Source organism: Balaenoptera ricei, chromosome 16, assembly GCF_028023285.1.
Source record: "Balaenoptera ricei isolate mBalRic1 chromosome 16, mBalRic1.hap2, whole genome shotgun sequence".
Lineage (NCBI taxonomy): Eukaryota > Metazoa > Chordata > Mammalia > Artiodactyla > Balaenopteridae > Balaenoptera > Balaenoptera ricei.
Window position 1 is genome coordinate 117,632,049 of NC_082654.1, and position 25,186 is coordinate 117,657,234.

At 41.4% G+C, this 25,186-nt stretch overlaps 1 protein-coding gene across 1 annotated transcript in view; it reads right to left on the reverse strand.

The window, feature by feature from the left end:
* Positions 1 to 25,186, reverse strand: part of CCDC6 (coiled-coil domain containing 6) — a 110,632-nt gene that overhangs the window by 20,892 nt on the left and 64,554 nt on the right. The window contains exons 3-5 of the mRNA XM_059900029.1: positions 19,347 to 19,475; positions 3,682 to 3,785; positions 1,586 to 1,746 (exon numbers count right to left, since the gene is read on the reverse strand). Of these exons, the coding sequence (XP_059756012.1) occupies positions 1,586 to 1,746; positions 3,682 to 3,785; positions 19,347 to 19,475 (394 nt within the window). The remainder of the gene's footprint in view (positions 1 to 1,585; positions 1,747 to 3,681; positions 3,786 to 19,346; positions 19,476 to 25,186) is intronic.

Below are 25,186 nucleotides of genomic sequence, written 5' to 3' on the forward strand. Positions count from 1 at the left end.
CCAGTGAGACCTATTTTGAACCCAGGCCTCCAAAAAACGTGATATAATAAAATTTGTGTTGTTTTAAATTACTAAGTTTGTGCTCGCTTGTTAACAGCGGCAACAGGAAACTGAACACACTGTACTTCTTAAAGGCTCCCAGGATAACCTTGATGCACCCATCCCAGATGCACTACTGGACTAGGACTTGAAATCAACTTCGGAGAAGAAAACGTAAAGATAAGAAGCACTGAAATCTTAAATGCACATTTCATCTGACTCAGCAAATCCACGCCGTGGAATTTACCCTGAAGGTGTTCGTGCACAGGTATCAAACGTCTGTACGGAGATGTTCACTATGGTTGTAGCATCAGCACCCAAACGGGTCTGTTGGTAAGGGATGAGTTAAATGAGTTACAGTGTATCCATACACTCAAATACTACAGAGCCTTTAACAGGGGGGGAGGGGACGCCCCTGGCGGTCCAGCGGTTAAGACTCCGTGCTTCCAAAGCACGGGGCGCGGGTTCGATCCCTGGTCGGGGAACTAGGATCCCACATGCCACACGGTGCGGCCAAAAGATTTTAATAAAAAGGGGCAGGGGGAGTAAGGCAGCTCTGTACATACTGGCAGGGAAAAAACTGTAAGACATAGTAAGTGAAAAGAAAAATGCAAAAGGGTATGTTCATTGTGCTACTATTTGTATAAAAGAAGTCTATACACACACACACCTGAAGAATATATTAAAAATGTGTTAATTGTGAGAACTGGGCAGCTGGGGATCAGGGGTGAAAGGGAGACTTATTTTTCCCCCTGCATACCTTTCACTGTATTACCTATTCAAATAAGTTGAATGGCCTAAAAACCAAAACAGAAGAAACCCAAGTGAATGCACAGTGACGTAATCAAGTGTCCAGAAATTAGTTCCTTTGATTTCCAAAAATAAAAAGGAGAAATTTCAAAAGCATTTATTCCTCAACCACCATGAACAATCGTTAACTGAGGCCAAATTTCGATAGTAAAGGAGATAAACACTATTCTCTGCCTAATGCCCCCAAAGTACACTGAGGTCTCCTGCACTGCTTCTGTTAGCACCATCCGAGAGATGAACACCAGGGGGAAGGTTAGAAATAGTACCTCTGATATAAAATAGATAACTAATGGGGGCCTACTGTATAGCACAGGGAACTCTACTCAATATTATGTAACGACCTTATACAGGAAAAGAATCCAAAAAAAGAGTGGATATATGTGTATGTATAACTGATTCACTTTGCTGTACCACAGAAACTAACACAACACTGTAAATCAACTATACTCCAATAAAAATTAATTTAAAAAAAAAAGAAAGAAATAGTACCTCTGATTCTGGACCATCCTGAAATTACATGATTTTCTAGAAGTATTCTAAACTATTTGCCCTGCCCTACTGTAATTTTTTTTTAAATAATCTATTCCAGGATGACAGACACATGAATATGTACTAGCAATGAAACACAATATGAATTTGATTTATACAAATCCAATAGTAAATATAGGTAAAACTCTGTACTTGGTAAGTGGATTAATTCTGTGGACAGATGACCAGCGACACCAAGGCTACGTACGCTGTAACTGGGCAGCTCTCAGTTGCTTCTTCAGCCTCTCCACTTCATTCTTTAAAAACCTGATGTGTCGCATCATGTTTTCTGGAGAGTCGATCTCCATGGAGATGTCTCTAGGCGATGGGGGAGCAGACACCGGCTGGTCTAATTTCTCCTGCAGGATTCTTCATTGAAAAGAAAATTCCAACAATGAAAAACAGTTTGCCTTTAAAACACAAAACGTTGATTTGATGCTCACCATCGTCTATTTAAAACATACACGAATAAGTTCTCAGCAATCAGAAAAATAAATAAATAAAAGACAAAAACAACAAATTCTAGCCGGGAGGTTTAACAGCATGCTCATGTTAATTGCCAAAATTCACTGAATTGTTTAACCCCTGTGCCCATTTTCCATCAACTTCTGGTCGCCCTTACCTGACAGTCAAGTCAAAGGGCAGAGCTGAAGGAGCCACCTTCCTTTTTCTCCTTTCAAATGGCCACTGGTAATTAAGCCTTACTGAAAAAAATGTCTGTAACACTGGCTTCTGATTATCATGCCGGAATACACTGGGCAATCAGAATGATCCGCTGACTAAATGGTCCACGTGCTGGGTTGGAGGGAACGGCGACACTGGAGGAATTTCCTCTCAAGGCTTTCAGTTGAAACTTACAAACTACAGACTACGAATCTCCTTGGAGAGTGACATCATGTAAAGACACTGACTTCTCAACTCCCCTCCTGAAAAAACCAATCCTGAGGGTATGGCAAACTGCACTGAAGGCCCTTTGCTTCTGGCCACAGCAAAGGTAAAAAGAGTTAAAAAAACAAAAACAAAATGTACTGGGTTAATAACTGGTGGTGCCACCTTCTCTACCAATTATCATTATTTTGAAGCACCTAAAACATGAATATTCTACAAAATGACAATTTCATAATGTTCGATGCAATAACTTGGTACTTATATACATAAAACCTCCCACTGCTTTTTGCAAAGGAAGACAGACTGGCAACAGACCTCTCTGCCCCTTTTATAAGCTGCTGGGAAGTTTCTGGTTTAGTTTGGTTTTCACCTTTCTACCTCTGAGTTTACCCGAGTGCAAACTGTGAATTACCTTCAGGCCTAGCCTTGCTGAGAAAACTAGTAGGTAAAATATTGTAATGGTCCCTCCATCTATTATATGAAATAATTTTTCAAGCTTCAATTTATTAGCACTACTGTAATAAGGCAAAACACAGCTGATTCAACTACTGCTTGAATAATTCCCTATAGATACACCTCAGATTGTCAGTTTTCTTAAAGCCTGGGGTATGGCTCTATGTTGCAAATCTTGAGATGAACTCAATTTATGGATGTTCATCCAAAGTACTTATGGAAAATGTCTCTGGTTAGCAAACAAAAGATCGTGGTGAAGTAGATGAATGAATATTTTCAAGGAGCTCCCTTTTGACACCCAGACGCACATCCCACCCACAGAACCTCCTGCCATTATTCAAGCTCTGCTCCACCCACCCCAAAGCACACAGTACTTGAATCTAAGGGCCAAACCGGACCTCGCACACAGGGGTTCAAGAAATACGTGCTGCTGAGTATTCCATATCCATGTACATACATTCAACACCAAGAACCCTAACCTTAAATATGTACCAGTATTTCTTTATAGCAAGTCTTAAACACAGAGATGATCATTTTTCTATCAAAATCTCAGCCTCCCTAATGAAGTACCTTCTAGAAATGTGTGATAATTCACAGTACATAGCACATATCCTAAGCACTTCAGAAAATGAAGGGGGAAGCCGGTTCAATTAGGTAAAAAGCTGGAACTGCAACCTTCCTCCAGAACAACAGAGGTAAACAACAGCTCCTTAGTGAATTTCTTCATAGGCTTTAATACCAAATGAAAAGAAATTCTACCGGGTCAGTAAGGGAGAAGTATAAAGAAGTGACCAACAGGAGGATAGGCTATCAACATTTTTCCCAATTGTCAAATTAAAATGATGTGCATCAACCAAGGAATTAAAATGTCCCATTGTCATTCCTCGGTCACACCCAGCAAGCTACCCCACTACTCCAACACACACATACATACAGAATACTGAACAGCAAGACTAAACAAACCGCTTTTCAGCTTCAAGTTTATCCATCCTTTTCCAGAGACGATTCACTAGTGCCTCTTGTTCTTGTTCCAAAGTATTTTCAAGGTCAATCTTCTCTCGTCTCAGCTGAAGGAAGGAAAACAGTTTTACTGAGAATTGTAGACCACTTAAACTTCGTTAATTAGATTTTTTTTGACTGGACCATTAGGACCCCATTTCACGGAGAAAACTGCAAAGGAATGGCCAATTTTCTGGCACAGACACATTAAGCGCATCTAGTTCTTAAACTTTGAGAACATCGAGACAGGTTCATTCTTTGATGTTAAAGCTTAATTGCTATCTGGTACGTGAATCACAGTGGTTGCTTCAGCATTTATTCAAGGCACATGGAAAGTCTTCCTTAAAGAGGGTTTGAGGAGTTCTGCTTACTAGTTGTCCCAGGACTTAACTGGGTTTGTCCCCACAGTCCTGCATGTAGTTCAACATTAAACCAGAAAGGTTATATTACTATTTATATAAATAACTCAAATACCTGAAGACAATTCTACGTAGTGGTTAATGGGTACACATAAATATGTCCTAAGATATAAAAAGCATATGCAAAAAGGATAAACGCCAAATTCACAATACAGGTTACCTATGGTGAGGTAGGAAAGAAGGAAAATTTGATTTGGGGGGCGTGGGCAGTTGCAGAGGGAACCCCAAACTGCATTCTACTTCATAAAAAGAAGCAATACGTGGAAGCAATTAATTTAATTCATTAATAAAGAGCAATATGCAAATACAGAGAACAATGTCAGACATTGGTTAATAGAGATGATGTAACAGGGAACTAAGGAGTCAGAAATGTCTGCCCTCAGGGACCTTACATTGTAGTGGGGGCCAAGACAGTAAACGAAACAAATTATAGACTTTGGTAGAGGGTGAGAAAGAGATGAAGAAAAAGAGGGCTAGTGAGGGGGGAAGAAAGTGCCACAATGAACAGATTTTACAGAGCCGGGTTGAGGGAATGTGTGATATCATTCTTTGTATTTGTCTATATACTTGAGATATTAAGTAATTTTAACAGAAATCTTTTGTAAAAGGGGGAAAAGGTTGTGTTACTGCCCCATGCTGTCTCTTCAACCAATAGCAATTTACCTTTTCAATCACAGGCTCAACAAATTATTTTTGATTGCACAGCTGTAAAGACGTCAAAGTAGCAGAGTTCGTATCTTTTTAGCAGGTTAGAGGCAAGCTTCTCTTTGATCAAAGATCCCTATATATACAGTAAAGTGAGACCAATTCCATGGACAAAAGGTAGTCTTTTAAAGCAACCAAAGCAGACAGACCTTACTCCACAAGTGAATGAGCCAAGATCACACAGAGTCAACTGGAAACATAGCCTCGGTATACTTTCTTTGCATGGGGAAAGGCAGAGGAGTCACACTGAGTCGGAAGCATTCTGTGCTGAAGCTTGGAGCCGCCTAATGCACAAATGCTCCTCAAGATATTAAACAGTTCCTACCCGCAGTGAGGAGGAGAAACCCAGGAACACCTCGCAGAACTCCTAAGAACCTTGGTGATCCTCTGACCACATTTTGGGCCAAGCTTTGAAGTACAATTCACGGCCATTTATTTAAAGAAACAAAATGCCAAGGCATTTACCCTTTAAGGACTCTATTCACAGGTTTAACTAAAACATGATACGGGGTACTTGGTAGGTGAGAAAAAAATTCAAGCAAGGCATCGTTTCGTAGTAGAGATGCCTGGTAGAAACTTATGCCCAAAGACTTTCAATTTTAGAGTAATCATGCACCATGCTAATCAGTAACTCTGAAAAGCCAAGTCAAGACAAAGCTCTCTTTGCCCACGTATAACTGACCTGGCATGCGGCTTTGAGTAGGTACTCACCTGCCCTCATCTACGCTGGCCTTGATGACGGCCGAGGTCCCTTCCAGGGCCACCCACTCTATCATTCTCTGTCAATCTCAAGAGGGCAGCTGTCTTCAGTCTGAACTAGCTCCGTAAGAGATTTTTAGAGCCAGAAGCAGCAAGAGAAATCATCTAAAGCCACCCTTTCATTTTAGAGCTGAGGAAACCACTGGCCTGGGAGATGGTGTGACTCAGGAAAAGTGATGGATGCTGCCAGGAGAGGAATGGGTAGCAGTCACCATGGTGACCAAAAGAGCTGGGTCCCATCCAACCAGCGAGTTCAGAGCATCTTAAGGGGCTAGTAGGATTTGGGGTAAATTATCCAATAATACTTGGGAGGAGCCGAGTAGGGGTAGCTTAGTGAGTCTGAGAGTACGCAGAAGCAAATAAGAGAGCAGGAAAAACAGGAGTTGAAAAGAAACACGAATCTCAGCTTCTTTCTGGTACCTATTGGTAGAGCTACCAGCTATCAATTTGCTGCCCACTTCAGTGAACCAAGGCCTCCTGGGGGTGCAACTTGGGTTTGCTGTACCAGTTTGCTCTACTAATTTGTTTCCATGAAGCAGGCAACACAGGATGGCTTTGGGTGTTTCATTACACAGGCTGGCAGTGCTATGGGAGTCCATATTCTCTCTGGCCTTAGAAAGAACAGCGCTTCCAGTCTTGTTTTTTCAGCTAAAAAAAATCTTATCTTTTCAGCATTGCTGAGGCGCTCTTACACTAAAGACCAGAGAAGTTCGAGGAAATGGTACCAATTAGGATCATGATTAATTCCCCCTGAAGTTCTTTATCAGAGCTGCCCTTCCATCTCCTGTGCATCTAATCCCACAGCCTATAAAGAGTCCACACCAGTACTGCCAATTCGGACAGGAGTAGATTTTCAGTGCTTGCATTGCCCTGAGATCAAGAAACCCTCAAATCTGACGGGATACGTTAAATTTACAGCGTACGAAGTCAGAAATTCTTGCTGGACTGGAATGGAAATGTCAGCCCAGGGCTGCATTCCTTGCCTGTGCAGATGATTTTTTCTGTGCTGGTCTCCATCTGTAATACTCTCCCCCATCTCCTTCCTCATAATAGCTAACAGCCTTTTTAGTTCAGTGTTCACGCAACAGGCACCTACTGTCTTCCATTGCCAGACATCAAATTCTCAGGCTCACCCAAGCCCCTTCTGACTGCACAGTCTGTGAGCACGCGGCAGCAACGGATACAGCCGGTTCGTAGAATATTTATTTGAAAGGCTGCTTTGTAATTAAGTCAGGTCAGTGGCCTCCCGGCCAAACTCTTTACTCCTCTTTAGGAGCCCTTCCTCCCACTGAAAGTAAATTAACGTGGCACCAAGAGTTCTTATTATATTCCCCAAATAAATACACAACTTCTTCAATGGATAAACTTAGAGCGTAAAAATAGAGCTGGCTTGTCTGAATTCACAGCCCACCCTAGCTGCGTCTTTGCAGTGGGCAGACACTCACCACTAAAAAAGCAGAAAAAGGGGGCAGCCAAGAGACAGCTCCGAACACCATCGCACTTCTCTCTCAGCGTAGCATTTTCCAATTTAAAGAGAACCATGATGCTGGGGTGGAGGGAGAAGTGGCGGAAAGGAGTACTTGGCCAAAAATAGCCTGATGAGAACTTCAGCATGACCACTGCGCTCAACGATAGAATTTTGGAAGGTTTTAGTGCACCTTTTCAAGCTACTTTGTTTTAGTCTAACCGCCATATTATCATCGTTTCTATGGGAAAATATATTTTGAACCCCAAACATCTGACTGAAAAAACGAATTTTGGAAGGCAGCCCATGACAACTAATCCATGTAAGGGCTACCATATACATGGAACACAGACACAAAGTTTGTTACAACGTACGGCAAAAAGTACTTAGAATGATGGTGCCACAAGAGGTGTATACCAGATGTAAGAAATAGCAGAGTACTCTAAGACCTACACTGACCAAACTCTTATTAGTTGGCTGTTTTTCTGTTTTTTGTTTTTTTAAAGAGCTAGGGGTAATTCCTAAGAAAACAAATGGGTGTGGGGATTAACACAATCCCCCAAAACTTTCCAAGTTAGGTAGCATCTGAGAGCCATTAACAGTTCAGCGCGATTTCCTATCAATTTGTTACATAATACCGTAGATGTTCAAAGTGGGGACCTTGGAGGTATATCAGAATCACCTGGGAAAATAAAACGTACAAGGTTCAAAACATGAGTAAATCAAAGTCAGAAAAATGAATGCAGTTTCTGCAATGGACTGAACGTTTTTGTCCAAAGTCACATGTTGAAGCCTAAATCCCCAGTGTGATGGTATTCGGAGGTGAGGCCTTTGGGAGGTAATTAGGTTTAGCTGAGGTCAGGAGGGTGGGACTCCCATGATGGGATTAGTGTCCTTTCTAGTCAGGAGCGACCTTGCAGCTTGCTGCTCTCTGCTCTCTACCAATTGAGGACACGTGCAGTCAGCAGTCAGCAGAACTCCATCAAGCTCCCTGATCCTTGACCTCCAGCCTCCAGAACTGTGAGAAATAAATTTCTGTTGTTCATAAGCCAGTCTGTGTTATTTGTTATAACAGCCCAAATGGGCTAAGACAGTTTTGTTTATACTGCAAGAGTAGAGACAGTAAAAGATATTACCTCATTCCATCCTACCTTGCCAATACATCTGAGTTAGTCATAGTTTTACTTATATATAGGAAAGAAGTGACTAATAGGATTCATGAAGGGACTATTAAAACATACCACATGCAAATGATGTGAAAAGCACTGAAATCATGCACAATGGTCCTTGCTCTGTGGCAAAGGTCCCTCACAAATTAAAGCAACAGAGACAAGTAAAGTAAAACTTAAACACTGCCTCTGCTGGTGTGGCTATCAGTGGAATTTTGCTTAGCCCTGGCAGTTTTCCTAGGCTGGAAGACATCTGATCTTTGCCTTCTGGAAAACATATATATATCTTTAAGAAATCAAGCAGCCAATTTGTGTTATAGATAAGACAGGTGTTCATAGACTACAGCGCTCCCAAGGTACCTATTTGATTAATCAAGCTGCAGCTGGTTTCATAATTAAAAACAAGTTCTAGTTCATCACCACTGGCTTGTGTAATGTTGAGCCCAGAAAGAGCCAATGGAAGTTCATCAGTAAGGAGCAAGACAAAAGGAGAGAAAGGATGATCACTTTCAAGTCTAGGTGGTCAAAAATTACAGTTGAAAAGAAATTTATCTATGTGCATCAGAAACATACTGATAGGGGGACTTCCCTGATGGCACAGTAGATAAGATTCTGAGCTCCCAGTGCAGGGGCCAGGGTTCGAGCCCTGGTCAGGGAACTAGATCCCACATGCATGCCACAACTAAGAGTTCGCAGGCCACAACTAAGGAGCCGACCTGGTGCAACCAAAGAAATAAATAAATTTTTAAAAAGAGAAAGAAATATACTGATAGAAGGAATTCCCTGGTGGTACAGTAGTTAGGACTCTGCACTTTCACTACTGAGGGCCCAGGTTCCATCCCTGCTCTGGGAACTAAGATCCCACAAGCCACGTGGCATGGCCAAAAAATGAAAAAAAAATATATATATATACACTGATAGAGAACAGAAAAAGATGCAAAAAAAAAAAATCATGAAGAACCATACAGCAAGATAAATAGGGTCGGCCCTTGGGTGAAAGTAATGTTGGTGGTAATTTACCTTCCTACCTTTTCTGGCTCCCACCCAATTTTTTAATGAACATTTACTATTTTTATAACAAAAAAATTTAAAGACATCTAATCTTAAAAATTAACAATTTCCTAATAGTACATCCATTAATTTAGGATATTAATTCACATATCTAAAATACAGAGTGAACCAATAAACTCTCAGAGGAGAAATGATAGTGAAGGCTTAGCTATCTGAAGACAGAATTTTCCAGATAGCCAAGAGTTAACCTTCTTTACCATAGCTTATAACTTTTTTCTTCTCAAACACTGTGTTCCTATAAAAATTAGATTTGTTCTTTGAAATGGACAGAACTTCAGGATAATATTAATACCCCATTAATATTTAATATGTGAAAATAACACTTTCATAGTTTACCAGCTCAATAAATTTTGCTTTTGTTCAATGATACTGAAAATGAAGGTCCTTTATGAAATAGATACACATATTATTAGTCAGATTTATATGGTTTCTGAGCTTAAGTTTTTATCACTTTGACATCAGCACAGTATTATACAAATGTGCATAATGGGTTCATAATTCCAGGGGACTCTTTTACCAAATAATTACCATCGGTGGAAAGCAGGTTTCAAAGTCTGGGGTGTAAACTCTTTTGCTACATCAAGAGCCCAGTGGAGAAATCCTGGGGAAAGAACACATACCATAGTGCATGTTGCAAATACACTATCACATCAAGAAAAAATATCAATGGCAGTTGTTTGGGGAGGGCTGTAGTCTAGGTAATGTTTTTTCATGTTTGTACTTCTATGTTTACATTTTCCACATTTTCTTGAGAGAGCAATGGATTACTTTTACAGTGCAAATGCTTGATTAAAGAAGTTTTCAAGACTTCCATAATTTGAGATTAGTATTTGAAATCAAACTTCAAAGGATGCATAGGGGTCACTAAATTTCAGCTCCTTAATGCAAATGAACCCTCAAGGAACTTGGTAGTTCTTTGGAACCAGCAGGTGGTCCCCAGAGCTACTGCCACAAGAGCCCTCCCACTGCCAGAATCTGCAAGGGCAGCCGCTGGCATGAATGGAATTCTAATAAAACCCAGTAAGGCCACACTACCCGTGGACTGAAGGAAATAACCTATTCCAACTAAAAAAATCAACCAAGGATGCAAACCTGAACATGAGCCACTAGCCACTCAATTCACTGCTAAGTCACAAGGTCACACAGATGATCTGCGTAACTCACTAGAGTCAGGCATTGTAGCTACTACAAATAAGTAGCATCAGAATTGTATGTGGACTGATTGTGACGTCAGTTGGCTTATATTACCTTCTAAACAAAAGAGGCAGAAAGGCCACCGTGTTTCCTTAACTTAGAACCATTGTTCTAAGAGCTGGAAACCTAAAACGTTCCTTTCTTCTTTATAGAACTTAAAATACGCTAAAGGTTTCCTTATTTCATTTTTAGAAATTGAACAAAAAAAAGAAAATTTTGTGCCGAGGATTGAAATTCATTCTAAATCCCAGCCCCTGTGCTTTGCTACAGTTGTAGATGGTGAGGGACACTGGGAGAAGTGGGTGTCACCCCTGCAACGCCCCTGGAAGCTGGGGTCTTGTCAAGTCTCCGTAGTCACCTGATGTTGGCTACTGGCTGAAGGTAACCGCTGGGCACGTGCCAGCACCGAGGCCTGCACGAGTCCTAGTACAGCCACGTGGCTGGCTTCTGCAAGACACTCACTGTAAAGACTAGCTTATGTCCTCAAAGACACCGCACATGCCGACTGCCAAAACCCCTACTCTTCCCCTTCCCGGTAACAAAGAAGAGGGATTCAACTTCACGTCTTCTGCAGGAGCTCTCTTCTGTGTTCTCAGCGTCTCTACTCCATGCAACATGTATCTACATTTTACTGCATTATCTTCTCTCCCATCTCTGTCCCCTCTCACACCCCTGCTTCCCTGCAACAAGGCTCGATTTAGATTTATCCAGCCCACGTGTGTTAATTAACAAACAATCAAACCAAGTGCCAAGGAGCTTCAGGTCCTTCTCCGTCGGTTATGCGGGAGGGGGGAAGCCTGCTGCAGCAGTAACGCTGTTCCCCTAAGCACAGCACGGCACACAGCATCCCTCATCACTGTCCCCAGGTCCACTGGCCTCCCTGGACCAGGCCCCACGGGGCCAGGGACCTGACGTCAGCTTTCTCAGTAGAGTCTGTGGCAGACGGCAGGCGTGTTAATAAAGGTGTGTTGAATTAACGCAGAATGTGTGCCACACAAGGGCAGCATGGACAAAAAAGACAGTCACACAGATGCATGGATTAAAGAGATGGGTAACCAGATCGAGGAAGGTGGTGAGACGTTTGAGGCTCAAATAATATGCATGCTCATTTTCCCGGAAAAAGGGGAGGGCAAAGTACCGCAGAAATTAGGTGAAAACTTTGATTATTAATGGCAGCACGTACAATTTTTGGAGCGCTTACTATATGGGAGTCACCAGGGATACAGGGGTGAGGTTAACATTGTACCTTCCCTCCTTTACCTTACGAGGAGCTCACAGAAAAGAAATGATTTAACTGTTAATTGCTGTTTGTGTACCAAGTGGTACAGGAAAAGGACTGAACGTTATGGAAACACTTTGGAGCACAGGCCCCAAAGTGTCTAGAGGAGCAAACCAGGTAACAGTTAAATAGGGATGGGGCAGGGGAGGGAGAAGATGGGCCAGGCAGAGGACACAGATCCATGGAAACCTGGGGGCAGGAAAGCACTGGGCACATCAGAGCATGATTTTTAAACTGCAGGTTGTGACCCACTATTGGATTAGGCAATGAGTTCAAGTCAGTTGTCACCTACATTTTGGCTAAAAACGAAATAGGATTGAACAGAAAATCAGTGCAAAGCACATAAGCAAGGGTTTCACAAAGCTTGTCCCAGTCATAAATACAGTTACAAAAACATCAGTGTACTGGGTTACCGTGTAAACTTATTTCCTGCTGTGCAATCCACGTGGGAACAATTCTGTGCAGGGGAACAAAATCTGCCAGCCCAAAATAGGCCTATTTGGTACGAGGATTAATTTAGGCTGATTGTGACACAGACAACAGACTGGGGGTTGCCGAGGTGGGGGAGGGGTGGAGAGGGAAGGATTGGGAGTTTGGGATTAGCAGATGCAAACTATTATATATAGAGGATGGGTAAGCTGCCAGGTCCTACTGTACAGCACAGGGAACTGTATTCAACATCCTGTGACAAACTATAATGGAAAAGAATATGAGAAAGAGTGTATATGTATGTATAACTGAGTCACTTTGCTGCACAGAAGTAATTAATACAACATTGTAAATCAACTATACTTCAATTTTTAAATAAGTAAACAAACAAATGATTCAGGCGGATTCTTTTTAAAGCCCCGAAGAATCAGGAGGAACCTCTGACCTTCCCCCTAACTGCCTACAAGAATGTAGGTAGAGGACCTGTTCCAGAAAGGGAGCTATCACCACGATAACGGTAGCATGACCTAGGTTTGTAGAGTGGGAGGAATCCAGCAAAGCCTGTTTGTTAAAATTCCTCTCTGTGTCCCACCGTCTCTGCCTAGCAAACATTTGTTTGCCCAACGTTTGCTTTTCCCTCTTCATGTCAATTGCCTTCCTCGCCTCCTCTGAAGTTCCAAACCTCTGCCCACAACCACCTCTTTTGTCTTTAGTGCTGAAGACAGTATTAAAGTGAGGGTTTCGACAATTTTGGCGAATTTTCTCTCCCACGTATACATGTCATTAAAGTTCTGTTGATTTTCTCTGTCTCATGTCAATATCATTCTTCAACCTGCCAGAAAAACCTAGAAGGGAAGAGGATAATTTCTCCTTCCCCGACAAGAGAAATGAAAGAACTTCAATAAGGATGGAGCATGAGGAGAGGCAGAATGGAAGATTTATCCCCCCAACAAACCTACAAGTTAGAGAGTATGTCTGTTTCACAGAAGAGGGTCAAATTGCTGGCCTGAAGTCAGTCACACAGCTTATTCCGGTGAAAGGGAGATATGAACCCAAGAGCATCCCGAAACTACAGGGGCTAAGATACTGTAATTACACGTAGGTGCTAATAAATAAAATGACTATTCCAATCCTAAAGCCAACCTTGAGAAATGGGTGTCTGTGCTTTGGGAAGAAAGGACATCTCCGATAAGAAAATACACCCCAAATTCTAGAAATAACTGAGACAACTTTACTGGGCCAACCACAAGAGAAAAGAGTAAGAGGTCTAGTACCTGACAGGCATCCAGGTTCGTCATTAAGTGTTAGCTGAATTACATGACTAATTCTCCAACTAATTTATTCCAGATTTTTCTACTGTACTAGCTAATAAGAGTTAAGTGTCAAATCCACCTGTTTATGGCTACTGTTTTCTTCCTTCCTATAATTTTCTGTGCAAAGTGCACAGAAGGTCCTCACGTCTGCTGAGCTGAACTTCACTTAATAAATAAGCTAATTTGTGCCTTTACATGCTAGCTATCCTCCGGAGAAGGAAAATCCTTCCTAGTTGACAGAACACGTTCTGATGAAGAGTTCTTGACACTTACAGAATATTTTTAAGTTCGAAATGTTCTTATCACCTAAATGTAACAGTGACCACATGCTGGAACGAAAGTCTTCAAATAAAGATTTATAGGCAGCGCCCACCAGTGTGTGCTAAAAACAGCCCTTAAGAGTACTAAAGTCATATTGACTGAAGTAATCCAGTGTATTAGACTAATAAACTAATTATTAGTGCTGCAAAGACCTCCTGATGTTACATTTTTCTGAACATGCTTTTTTACATCTGCTTATAAAGTATCTTTTGGAGTTAAACATTCAGAATGCTAGGTTGTGTGACTTGAAGAAAGCCTCTTGATCTCCCTCTGGGTTTCCTTCTCTGAAGAAGTGTGAGCAGGTGTGAGCAGGCGGGGCCACCTACAGGCCAAGCTGGTCCATTTTCCTCCCAAGCCTGCTTCCTAGGCAGCAAGTTCTGGAGGAAGAGGAAACAGGTGCAGGTAGCTGTGGTTCCAAAGCCTGGGCAGATCTGATGCCCCTGCCCCTGGATTTCCTCATGATTTCCCCACTCTCACATCCCCATGAGGGGCTGGGGACAAAGTAACGACAGAGGTAGTCTTCCCCCGCAATGTGGCCTTCCAGCTCTACAATTCTATGAATTCTCATCCTGCAAAACAACGACAGAACCATTGATAGCCCAGAGCCCTTGATGATCAAGCTGGTAACATTCCCTTTTTAAAGAATGAAAAGATCTCAGATTCTAAGAGAAGAACAAATGCTATCTGACTAATTCGAGGGTCCATGCCGAAGGCCTGACTTTTGGTGAGATTAACTTAAAATTAGGCCTCCAGCACGTGAGTTACTTGGAGCCCACCTTGCAAGGAGTCTAAGACTTAGTCCCAAACCCAGATAAGTTCTGCTTTACAGAGAATAGGCAGAGTGCCTTCTTTTTCTTTCTTTCTTTTCTTTTTAAATTAATTAATTAATTCATTTAGTTTTGGCTGCGTTGGGTCTTCGTTGCTGTGTGCGGGCTTTCTTTAGTTGCAGCGAGCGGGGGCTACTCTTCGTAGCAGTGTGCAGGCTTCTCATTGAGGTGGCTTCTCTTGTCGCAGAGCACGGGCTCTAGGCACGGCAGGCTTCAGTAGTTGTGGCACAAGGGCTCAGTAGTTGTGGCTCATGGGCTTAGTTGCTCCGCTGCACGTGGGATCTTCCCAGACCAGGGCTCGAACCCGCGTCCCCTGCATTGGCAGGCGGATTCTTAACCACTGCGCCACCAGGGAAGTCCCCAGGTGCCCTCTTAAAAACCGTTACAACCTAAGCTACACCTTCAAAACAAACATGTTATGGTCAACACGAATCCCTGGCAGAGGCCTTCCAATACCCCTTCTGCACGTTCAACCCATTAGGTTCAAAATATAGACGATTTTTTTTTAGTTTCTTTTTATTTTTAATTGAAGTATAGTTAATTAAAGATGTGTTTGTTTCAAGTGTACAGCAAAGTGATTCAGTTACATACACACACATATATATGCTTATTTAAAAATTAACAGCAGCAGCTACCTTATGTTGAGTGCTTATGTAGCAGGCATCATGCAAATCACCTTACACTCTCTCTCATTCATTGTACCTGACACAGGTTTGCTATTATTGCCATTTTACAGATAAGGAAACTGAGGCTCAGAAATGAACTGGTTGAGACAACTAGGTAGTCACATGCAAAAGAATGAATTTGGACCCTATTTTACACCACATATAAAAATTAACTCAAAAGGAATCAAAGACCTAAATGTAAGAACCCAAAAAAGACAACGGGGGTAAATCTTCGTGACTTTGCATTCTAAGATATGATACCAAAACACAGCAACCAAAGAAAAAAATTAATAATTGGACTTCACCAGAATTAAAAAACCTCTATGCTTCAAAGGACACGCTCAAGAAAGTGAAAAGAACACCCGCAGAAAATGAGAAAATATTTGCAACGATGTATCTCATAAGGGACTTGTACAAAATACATATATTATATGTATAAGAATATATAAGGAACTGTTATAATTCCATAATAAAAAGACCTTGAATAGACATTTCTCCAAAGAAGATATACAAATGGCCAAGAAGCACCTGAAAATATACTCGACATCATTAGCCTCAGGGAAATACAAAACCACAATGTGATGCCACTTCACATCCACCAGGATGGCTGCAATAACATGGTGCAGCCACTTTGAAAACTGTCTGGCATTTCCTCCAAAAGATAAACAGAGAGTTGGCATGTGACCCTGCAATTCCATTCTGATTTCCAAGAAAAATTAAAACACATGTCCACGCAAAAAATCATACATGAATGTTCACAGCAGCATTACTCATAATAACCAAAAGGCTGAAACAACCTAAATGTCCAGCAAATGATGAATGGATAAACAAAATGTGGTACATCCACATAATGGATTATTACTTAGCCAGGAAAAGGAATGAAGTACTGATATATGCTACACCGTGGATAAAAATATTGTGCTAAGTGAAAGAAGGCAGTCACAAAAGACCACACACTATATGATTCCATTTATAGGAAGTGTCCAGAATAAGCAAATACACAGAGACAGAAAGTAGAGTAGTGGTTGCTTAAGGGGATTAGGGGATTGAGTGACAAGGTTTCTTTTGAGGTGATGAAAATGTTCTAAAATTGATTTTGGTTATGGTTACACAACACTAAATATACTAAAAACCACTGCATTGTACGCTTTAAACGGATGATTTTAATGGTATGTGAATTATATCTCAATAAAGCTGCTGGCAAAAAAAATAAATAAATTAAGATATTTAGCAGAGGAAAGAGGTTCACATCTGGTTCCATTCAAGTCCAGTACCCAGGCCCTGAACCTACCCTACACCGCCTTTCAAAGTACAAATGACAGCTCTCCGGGCACCTGTCTAAATCCACACTTTATTTAAACTCTTCCAACAAAGCAGCGGCAAGGCACGGGACACATAGGACAATTGCCTTCAAGTAGCTTTTAGTTTTAAAAATATGTTTATTTTCAGATAGAAGAGCCAAGGCATGTACTACACACATATATCGTTATAATGTATAGTGCAGCACATGCCTTGGCTCTTCTGATAATAATTGCAGTATAGGGTATATTATATTATACAGACTATGACATACAGTAAATATTATAATACAGGTGATAATCCCAAGAGATGGCCACAAGAGAGGATCAGATCACATCCATGGAAACATGGAAGACATTTATTTCTACAGTAGAAAAAAACAAACATTCCCCCCTAAACACCGACTAAAATTACTTGTAGCTAAAACAAATAAATTCCCCAACATATAATCATCTTAGACATACCCAAAAGAAAGAGGGGAAAGTTTTAGGATGGTGTTACTTTTCTCCATCTTAATTAAAATGAGGACTTATAATGGCCTATATGGGAAAAGAATCCAAAACAGAGTGGATATATGTATATGTATAACTGATTCACTTCGCTGTACACCTGCAACTAACACAACATTGTAAATCAACTATACTCCAATAAAAATTTTTAAAAATTAAAATTAAAAAAGGAAAATAAAAATTAAGGACTTGATATCCCAGATCTGAGGATAATTTCTAGTTTAGGGCTTTGCAATGCACACATTCCATTATGGAAATCCATTTCTTTAGTGCTGAGGTCTGAAATAAGCCTTACAGCGGACTAAATCATTAACTTTGGGAGAATGTATGCCTTGGGCCTCATTTTAAAAGCATTTAGTTACTAAAGTTTCCGAAGAGCCTTAAGACGGTGCAGCCATCCATCCTCTCTCCCAGGGACGGTAGGATCAGCCAGCCAGCCCCCTTCTCTTTCTGACTCTAGGCCACTACCTCCACCTTGTGGCCACAACTAAACTCTGGGGGTCAGCGCTCCAAAGTCTCCTCAAGGACCCTGTAAACGAATACAAGATAGAAGCTACTTCCGTTATTGACAGCCATCACAGGGAAGGTATTGACCAAGTGAAGTTCTCACAATACCAACCACTGTGAAAATTTCACCTGGCCACTTGGTTAACTCTTGATTAACAAGTACCAGTAACGAGTTCTTGGTATGTCAGGGACTTAAACAAGAATCTTCAAAACTTTAACTTGAAAAGAACTGGCTATTGCCTACCCTGGAAATTAAACAGGTGAACTTTGGAACAAAATGCTTTAAGCTGGGGGCAGGGCCGGGGGGACGTGGAGGAGTTTTCTAAATTTAGAAATTGCATCTGAATTCCAAAGAGGACGGGTAAGAATAGATTACTCTGGATATGTGTAAAACAGCCAACCCTTGGAAATGAAACGTTTTTGTTCTTTAACCTAGAAGGAACGGAAAAATTTCCAAGGCCATTATTCATAGTCTTAGAAAACCCAGTGGCGTTCCACCCTTTGATATAGGGAGACACAAGAATAACACAAAAACCAAAAGTCAGTCCAATTAGTTTAAAACAAACCCTGACTTCCTCTCAAGCCTGACATTCCCGTCACCGTTTCAGTCTCAAGTACAACGATGAAATGAGAATGGTCCTGAGGGTGATTCAAGAACCAGTCAGCATGGATTAAGATGCACAGAAAGATCCTAAAATTGGGGAAAATCAGACAACTTGGCACGAAGGGCCTGGCCAAATCATCAAAGTGGTAATTGGGATCCACATCGCAAAGAGCTAGAAAATGTGAATACACCGAATTTGACATGGAAACCAGGTGGCAGTAGACTACGGTCAGCCTCTTCTAACTTTGGGAAAATAAATTAGCGTGGGGAAAAGCACTAGGAGCTTCTGTCTGACACCCCAACTTGGAAGGACTGATAACGGTGGCCCACGATTCTGTGTGTTGGCAGATAAGGACCAGCCTGGCCTCCTAAGGCAAGACCTGTGCTCAAATACCAACATCTACCAAGGGCAATGGCCAAAGAAACTGTGCACTATCACCTTCCGCCTTCTGTACCTTTTTAAGCTTGCCACTCCTGGCTTTAGTTTGTGCTTCTCTGCTTGCAAATGGAAAACCTGGGCCCAGAGAAGTTGATGAAGTTAATGCAAGGTCACAAAACTCATTAGTGGCTGAACCAGGATGAGCAACTAAGTCTAGGACTCCATACTTGTATCAACAAATCTAGGTGGGAAAAGACAGGGTTCATATAAGGTTGCTAATAATTCAAAGACAAAAAATGCTAATTGTTCTGAAGAACCCTTGAAAGAAAAGTTTTAGTTCCATAGCCACACTGTCTCAGGAACTTTCACAGAAACGATCCTGTGGTTAAAAACATATTCTTCCCCCTTTTGCAAAAGGAACCTAACATTTCCTGCCTATAAATCAGTACATCACAACGTATCCCCTGAGACTTTATTAACTGTGGTTAAAAAAAGCAAAAGTGTGTGAAAGAGTGAGCAGGTGCTATGCAGATCTGCCAATGTGTACTTCAGATAGGAAGTTGCCACTGTGGGAAGAAAAAGTTGAAAAATATTTTTCACTGATATTCCTCAGGACCTCTTAAAGCTTGAAAGAACAGTTGATGATATGAGAAATATATATATATATAACTATAACTATCCTAAAAAGGGTACAGAGAGAACCATACATTTTTACCTGTTCTAACGTAAGCTGCTTAGAAATGGTATCGTTCTCCAGTTTTTTAATTTTCTTCATCAGTTTGTTGACCTGGAATTCCTGCTCCTGCTCGAGATGCTGTTCTAGTTCAGCTTTCTCATGCTGCAACTGGAAAACGAAAAAACACAGATGTGGAAATCAAGACACTCAAAAGCCATGGGAACAATGGCTCCAAAAGCTAGTTAAACCGAGTATAAGATATCATAAAAGTTACATTAGTCATTTCTGCTCATATGTCCAAGTGTACACCTAGTAACTTGCTCCTGATTCCTCTAACTTATAACCAAAAATTATAGTGCATAGTCAGAGGCACTTGATTTTAGTCAAAAGGCCAAGAAATGATAGGGCAAATATATCAGAGCATCAAACCATGATTAAACACCGATTTCAATTTTTAAGAACATATAAGTGGTTATCTCTGTAGGGAACAATTGGGGATGAGGAAAGGAAGAAAACTTACTTTCCAGCATATATATAACCTTTTGGTACTCTTAAATTTTTATACCATGAGCATAAAAATTATTAAAAAAATAGAAATTTTGCAACTGTCGGTTTTTATTGAATGAATTACAGTTTACTTGCATTTATACAATGTGTGGAGAGAGGGAAGAGATGCTACAAGCACAAAAAATACTTAGTACATTATTCTGAATGCTGTTTCCCAATGTACTAGGAAGCATGCTTGGCAAAAATAAGTACAAATAATTAACTTTCTGTAATGAGACCAAACATCACACCTCCTACATCTTTCCTAAAAAACCAAGAGGCAAGGCCTCTTATTTATGAAATTAAAAGATAAGGTTATGGTGTTGCTGCAAGAGAAATTTTTTTAAAAATGTACTCCAACCTTCAACACCAAAAGAGAATAGAAGAAATTCAGTGGACACACAACGACTGGGGTTCTCATGAATCACTGTGCATTATTTCTAATGTTCTCAGCTGGGAGGGGCTGTTGATTCATGGTAGGGGGTGAAGGGAATGAGAGCCACAGGGCCTGGTATTTTCAGAACCGTGGGCAGATTAAGCAAAAACTACTAAAAACAATGAAGCACACGTAGTTTGATTGTGGGGTCTAAGATGACACCACTCCCTAATTCTACCTTCAAAACCATTTCTTCAGGCAGGCAGTGTGTACCAGGCTCATCACATGCGTGAGGCAGGCATGATCACCCCCATTTCGTATGTGACGAAACAGGTTACTGGACCAAGGTAATTCATCTGGAAGGCGGCAGAGCTTGGGACCCAAACCCTGCTCTGAACTCTAAAGCAGAGTTCTCCCACCGGATCCTGAGCAAACTTCAGAGGGGCTGGCTTCACACTCCTCCATCCACAAGTGCCTAGTGCGCCCTTGGCATTCGGAAGGTCAACTGACTAAACATAGAAAACAGTGAGCCATATACGCTCGCCCAGTGGATGCTATATCTCTTTGTAAACCTTGCACAGGGTGAGACGGACAACAGAGAGCTCAGTGGGCCTGATGGACCTCAAAAGGCTACACCTAACCATCTCCACATTTGAAACAATTTCCATTGCTCTGAAAGCACCATACTTGGTGTTTAAAAAGGAAACAAAAAAAGTTTAAAATCTGACATCTTCTTCCAACACTGGAAATGTTGACTAAACAGATGCTGTTTTCCCTCCAACTGTTTTTGATGCACAACTCCAAAAAAACTGGTCAACCTTGCAGGGACCGAGAAAGAAAGCAGATGTGAAGAGGTGCTTACAGCGGACGAGTCTATTTTTAGCTAACCCTTTAAAACTCAGGTTCTGCAAGACCAAGCAGTAATTAAAAGAACGAAGAGTAACGCACAGAGAATGAGGAGAGTTTCCAGCATTTCGGACACAAAGACCTCAGTGGGAAAAGCATCACTTACGAGGAAAAAATAGCAAAACATGTACATCTTCAACTAACACCTGTATTCTATAAACATTACCTGTGTGGCATGTCTTCTACCTGAACGTATTGTGTCAGAGGGAGTACAATCTATGGTTAAGACATTATCCTTGCCCTAAAATAGTTTATGAACACCAAGCTTAAATGACATCTACTGGTTTTAGAAAAATGAACTGCAGTCTTAAAACCTTTAAACGATTTGCATAGCTTTTTTAAAATATTAGCTGTGTTTTCCTCTGTTTTCAATTGCTGTCTTTTTTATTTGAAAGAGCCCCCTTCCGCCTTTTTTTTAGCGTTATGCTTCTGCCTTGAAGTAAATTAAAACAATAAAGGATGCAATCTAATGTTGAAAAATCTCTTGCCCCTCAAGCAGCAGTTTTCGCAGAATATCAATCTGAGCAAAGGTAAGGTTCTCATTGGCTTAGAGGAAAATACTCATATACAGACAGATGGCCTAACACCGTCAATATCTGATTAGGTATTTCCTATAAGAATACAGATTCAACTAGTAATGAAATCTATAAAAAGCTCTCAATTTGAAAAGGCTTTTTCCTCTCAAGAGCCATACCCTAAGGAAAATTTGATGGTTAAAGCTGTCGTTACCAGAACTCAAGCGAGGTCCCTGGGTTATGCTAACCCATTGGGAAAATGTCAAGCCATCCTGAGCTCTAACTCTGCCAAAGACTCACAGCTTTCATCATCCCCCAAAGACAGATCTGGAACAAATGGCTCTGCTGCCTGCTTTGTTCTGCCATCTCTCGGGCGACAGGCAATCTAGGGGCAGGGCATGGAGTTTCTGAACAGAATACTGGAAATAGAAAATCTGGTTCTTCCTTGGAACAAAGGAACCACCAATAATAAGAAAAGCACAGAGAAAAATACAGAAACAACCCCTGCCAAAGCAATTATGAGATGAGAATTAAGATGGGCAAGGAGAAGGGGGCAGAGCAGGGCAAGAGAACTTGAGGAACTCATAGCCATAGCGTTTGCCTCATAACAGTTTGCCTGAGAAAACTTCAGAAACCGGTTCTGTTTTAAATAGATACCATGTATATTTTCAAGCCATCTGGCCCCCATAGGACTGGAACCAACACCCTGAATCCACCTGCCTATTTTATTTTATTATTTTCCGCATTTGGCCACGCCTTACAGCATGCGGGATCTTAGTTCCCTGACTGGGGATCCAACCGTGCCCCCTTCAGTGGAAGCACGGCGTCCTAACCACTGGACCGCCGGGGAATTCCCTCCACCTGCCTATTTTAAAGCTGTAGCCCATGACACCACAAACAAAAACCCTAAAAGGAAGCCTGGTTTCGGCTGACCCAGGACCTATCAAAAGAACTAAACTCCAGTTTCATCTCTGAGTAGCATCTTCAACATGGGCATAAAATTCAAGACATGATTTTAAATTTCTAACCAAAGGTCTTAACACTTTATGAACAATTTTTAATTTTTCAATTAGGTCAGAGATCCTGAACTAGAACAAAAGTCATTCAACCTAAGAAGTAAATAGTCAAGCAAATTCTATTAGTGTGTTTGAAAAAAATTCATGTGTTTGCCTTCAAAATATCTAAAGCAAAATGCTTAAGTAGATTAAAATTTGTTTCCAAAATCAGAATTTTCTGTAAGTATACTTCTTATAAAGTCAATCTCAAAGATTATGGAAGAGTTTTGGAACTCTTACCTGTGCAATATATTGTTAACATTAACAACAAAAAACCTTATAGAATGGAAATTATATTATATAACCGATGATCCACTGGCAGCACATTTTCAATGGAATTAGGGTTATATAAATAAAGATTTGTTCCTTAGGATTCAGCATGAAAAATATATTAACATAAGTGAAAAAGCTATAAGCAAAAATACAGCTACAAACCTGTAAAATTCCAAGTACTCAAACATGAGCATTTTTTGACTGTATCCACTCACATATGGAGTCCCAAAGCCAATTTCCAGCCCATTAAAAACCGCAAGTATAGCATTAAGTTGATCTAAAAACAGGCAAGCCTTAAGCATCAGTGAATTACCAATAATTGTTGTCTTTCTCATAATTTACAAAAGCTTTCTGGAGACACTTCAGTAAACCAGGCTTCTTATATCAGAGATTCAAGAACTCTTCACTGAATGGCTTTTCTTCTGGGCAAAATTCTCTCCAGCAGGTAAAGGCACCACCGCAGGTGCACATGGATGAGTCAGGCCGCCCACCCAGCACACAGCAGGCGTGCCAAATCCCAGGCTGGGCGAAGTGTGTTTGCAAGTGTGTCTGGGCCTGTTGTCAATCCAGCCAGTGCCAAATGAGGCATGCCTTCTGGCCACCAGCCCCGGGACCCAGCTTTCTCAGTGCAACTTGAGGATAAACCCAAGATGCTCCCACCTCTGTTTTCACTAGTCAACACTAATCATTCTCTCTGTGTACGACCCACAGTTCTGCAACCAGCATCCCTGGTTTATTGACAACCACCAAGGACTAGAGCCATTTGCACTGGACCAAGTAAAGCCCACCATAGGACACTGACCACATTAAGTCATTGGACTGTCAAAAACAATTTCAGTAAATCCCCTGCACACGAACCTTCAAGCTGCAAGCTTTCAGAGATGCGAACGTGCGTTCGATACATCCAATCACGTAAGTTAGTTCACGTGTCTGGCGTACACTGTCATGTGTGTGCATCCTCTACGAGTGGTTGTGCTTTTGTGTACTTTACTGTACAGTGCTGTATAGAGTACAGTAGTACAGTATCTTTATTTCAAGCCCAGGATGTCCGGAAGCAAGTGTAAAAGCAGTGATGATGCAGCTGGTACTACTGTACTTTTCAAGGTACTGAACTGTAAGATTAAAAATGTTTTCTTTTTTGTGTTTGTTTTTTACGTATTAATATTATTTGTGTGACAGTACTATATAGATGATTGTGTTAGTTGGGTACCTAGGCTAACTTTGTTGGACTAACGAACAAATTGGACTTACAGACGCGCTCTTGGAACAGAACTCGTTTGTATGTAGAGAACTTACTGTATCACGCAGTTAACATGGCCTTTGAAAAAAAAGTTCAGAACTCTCTCTCACAACACTAAGTGAGTCTCTTAACCAACTCTGAACCGTTCTGCTGAGCAGAAAGCCAGCCTCCCACCTCAAACTCAGTGCCTCACCACTAAATGCCTCCTGGGCCCACACTTATGCCCACCTCCTTCCCCCCTTCTGTTACTGGTACTATTATTCTCAGTCAACACACATCTCATCAGTTACCAAATGGCATTAAGTCAGCCCCCTGAACAGCTGTCAAATATACCCTGTGCTTTCTGTGCTCTAGTTCAAGTCTTTTATTCCTTTTCACCGGGCCACAGCCAAAGCCTCCTAATGGATCCCCCAGGTCCAGTGTAGATCATGCTAGACTAAACTAATAGAGTTTTCTATTTATTCAACACCCTGCTCAAAACCTTGCAATAGCTCCCTACTACCTGCAGAGTAAGTCCAAACTCATTGGTATGACGTTCAACTCCTCCCATGATCCAGTCCCCGTGCAAGTTTCCCATGCTTTCCTCAAGCTACTTTCACACTCAGCCCAAGTGACAGTCTAAGGTTTATAAACATCAACGCCTTCAGGGTCCAGGTATCTGGCAAACAAAGAATGATGGGTCTCGGCACAGAGAGTGGTGGTAACTGCGGTTAGAGGCACAGCTCGTGTCTTTTTCTAAAGACTCTTTCCCTGAAAAAACACATTTTAAAAAATGAAGCCTATCATCCCAGGCAAACGTGTCTGCAGACCACTCCAGCCCGGGGGCTTCCAGATCGCAAGCCCCGCCGGTCACACAGGACTACGCTAACACAAGCCGCTGCTCCCCGAGCCCACAGCCCTGGTCACACTGCCCTCTGCCTACAGTACCTGGACCCCTCCCTCCAACTTCCTGAAACTCCCACAGCTCC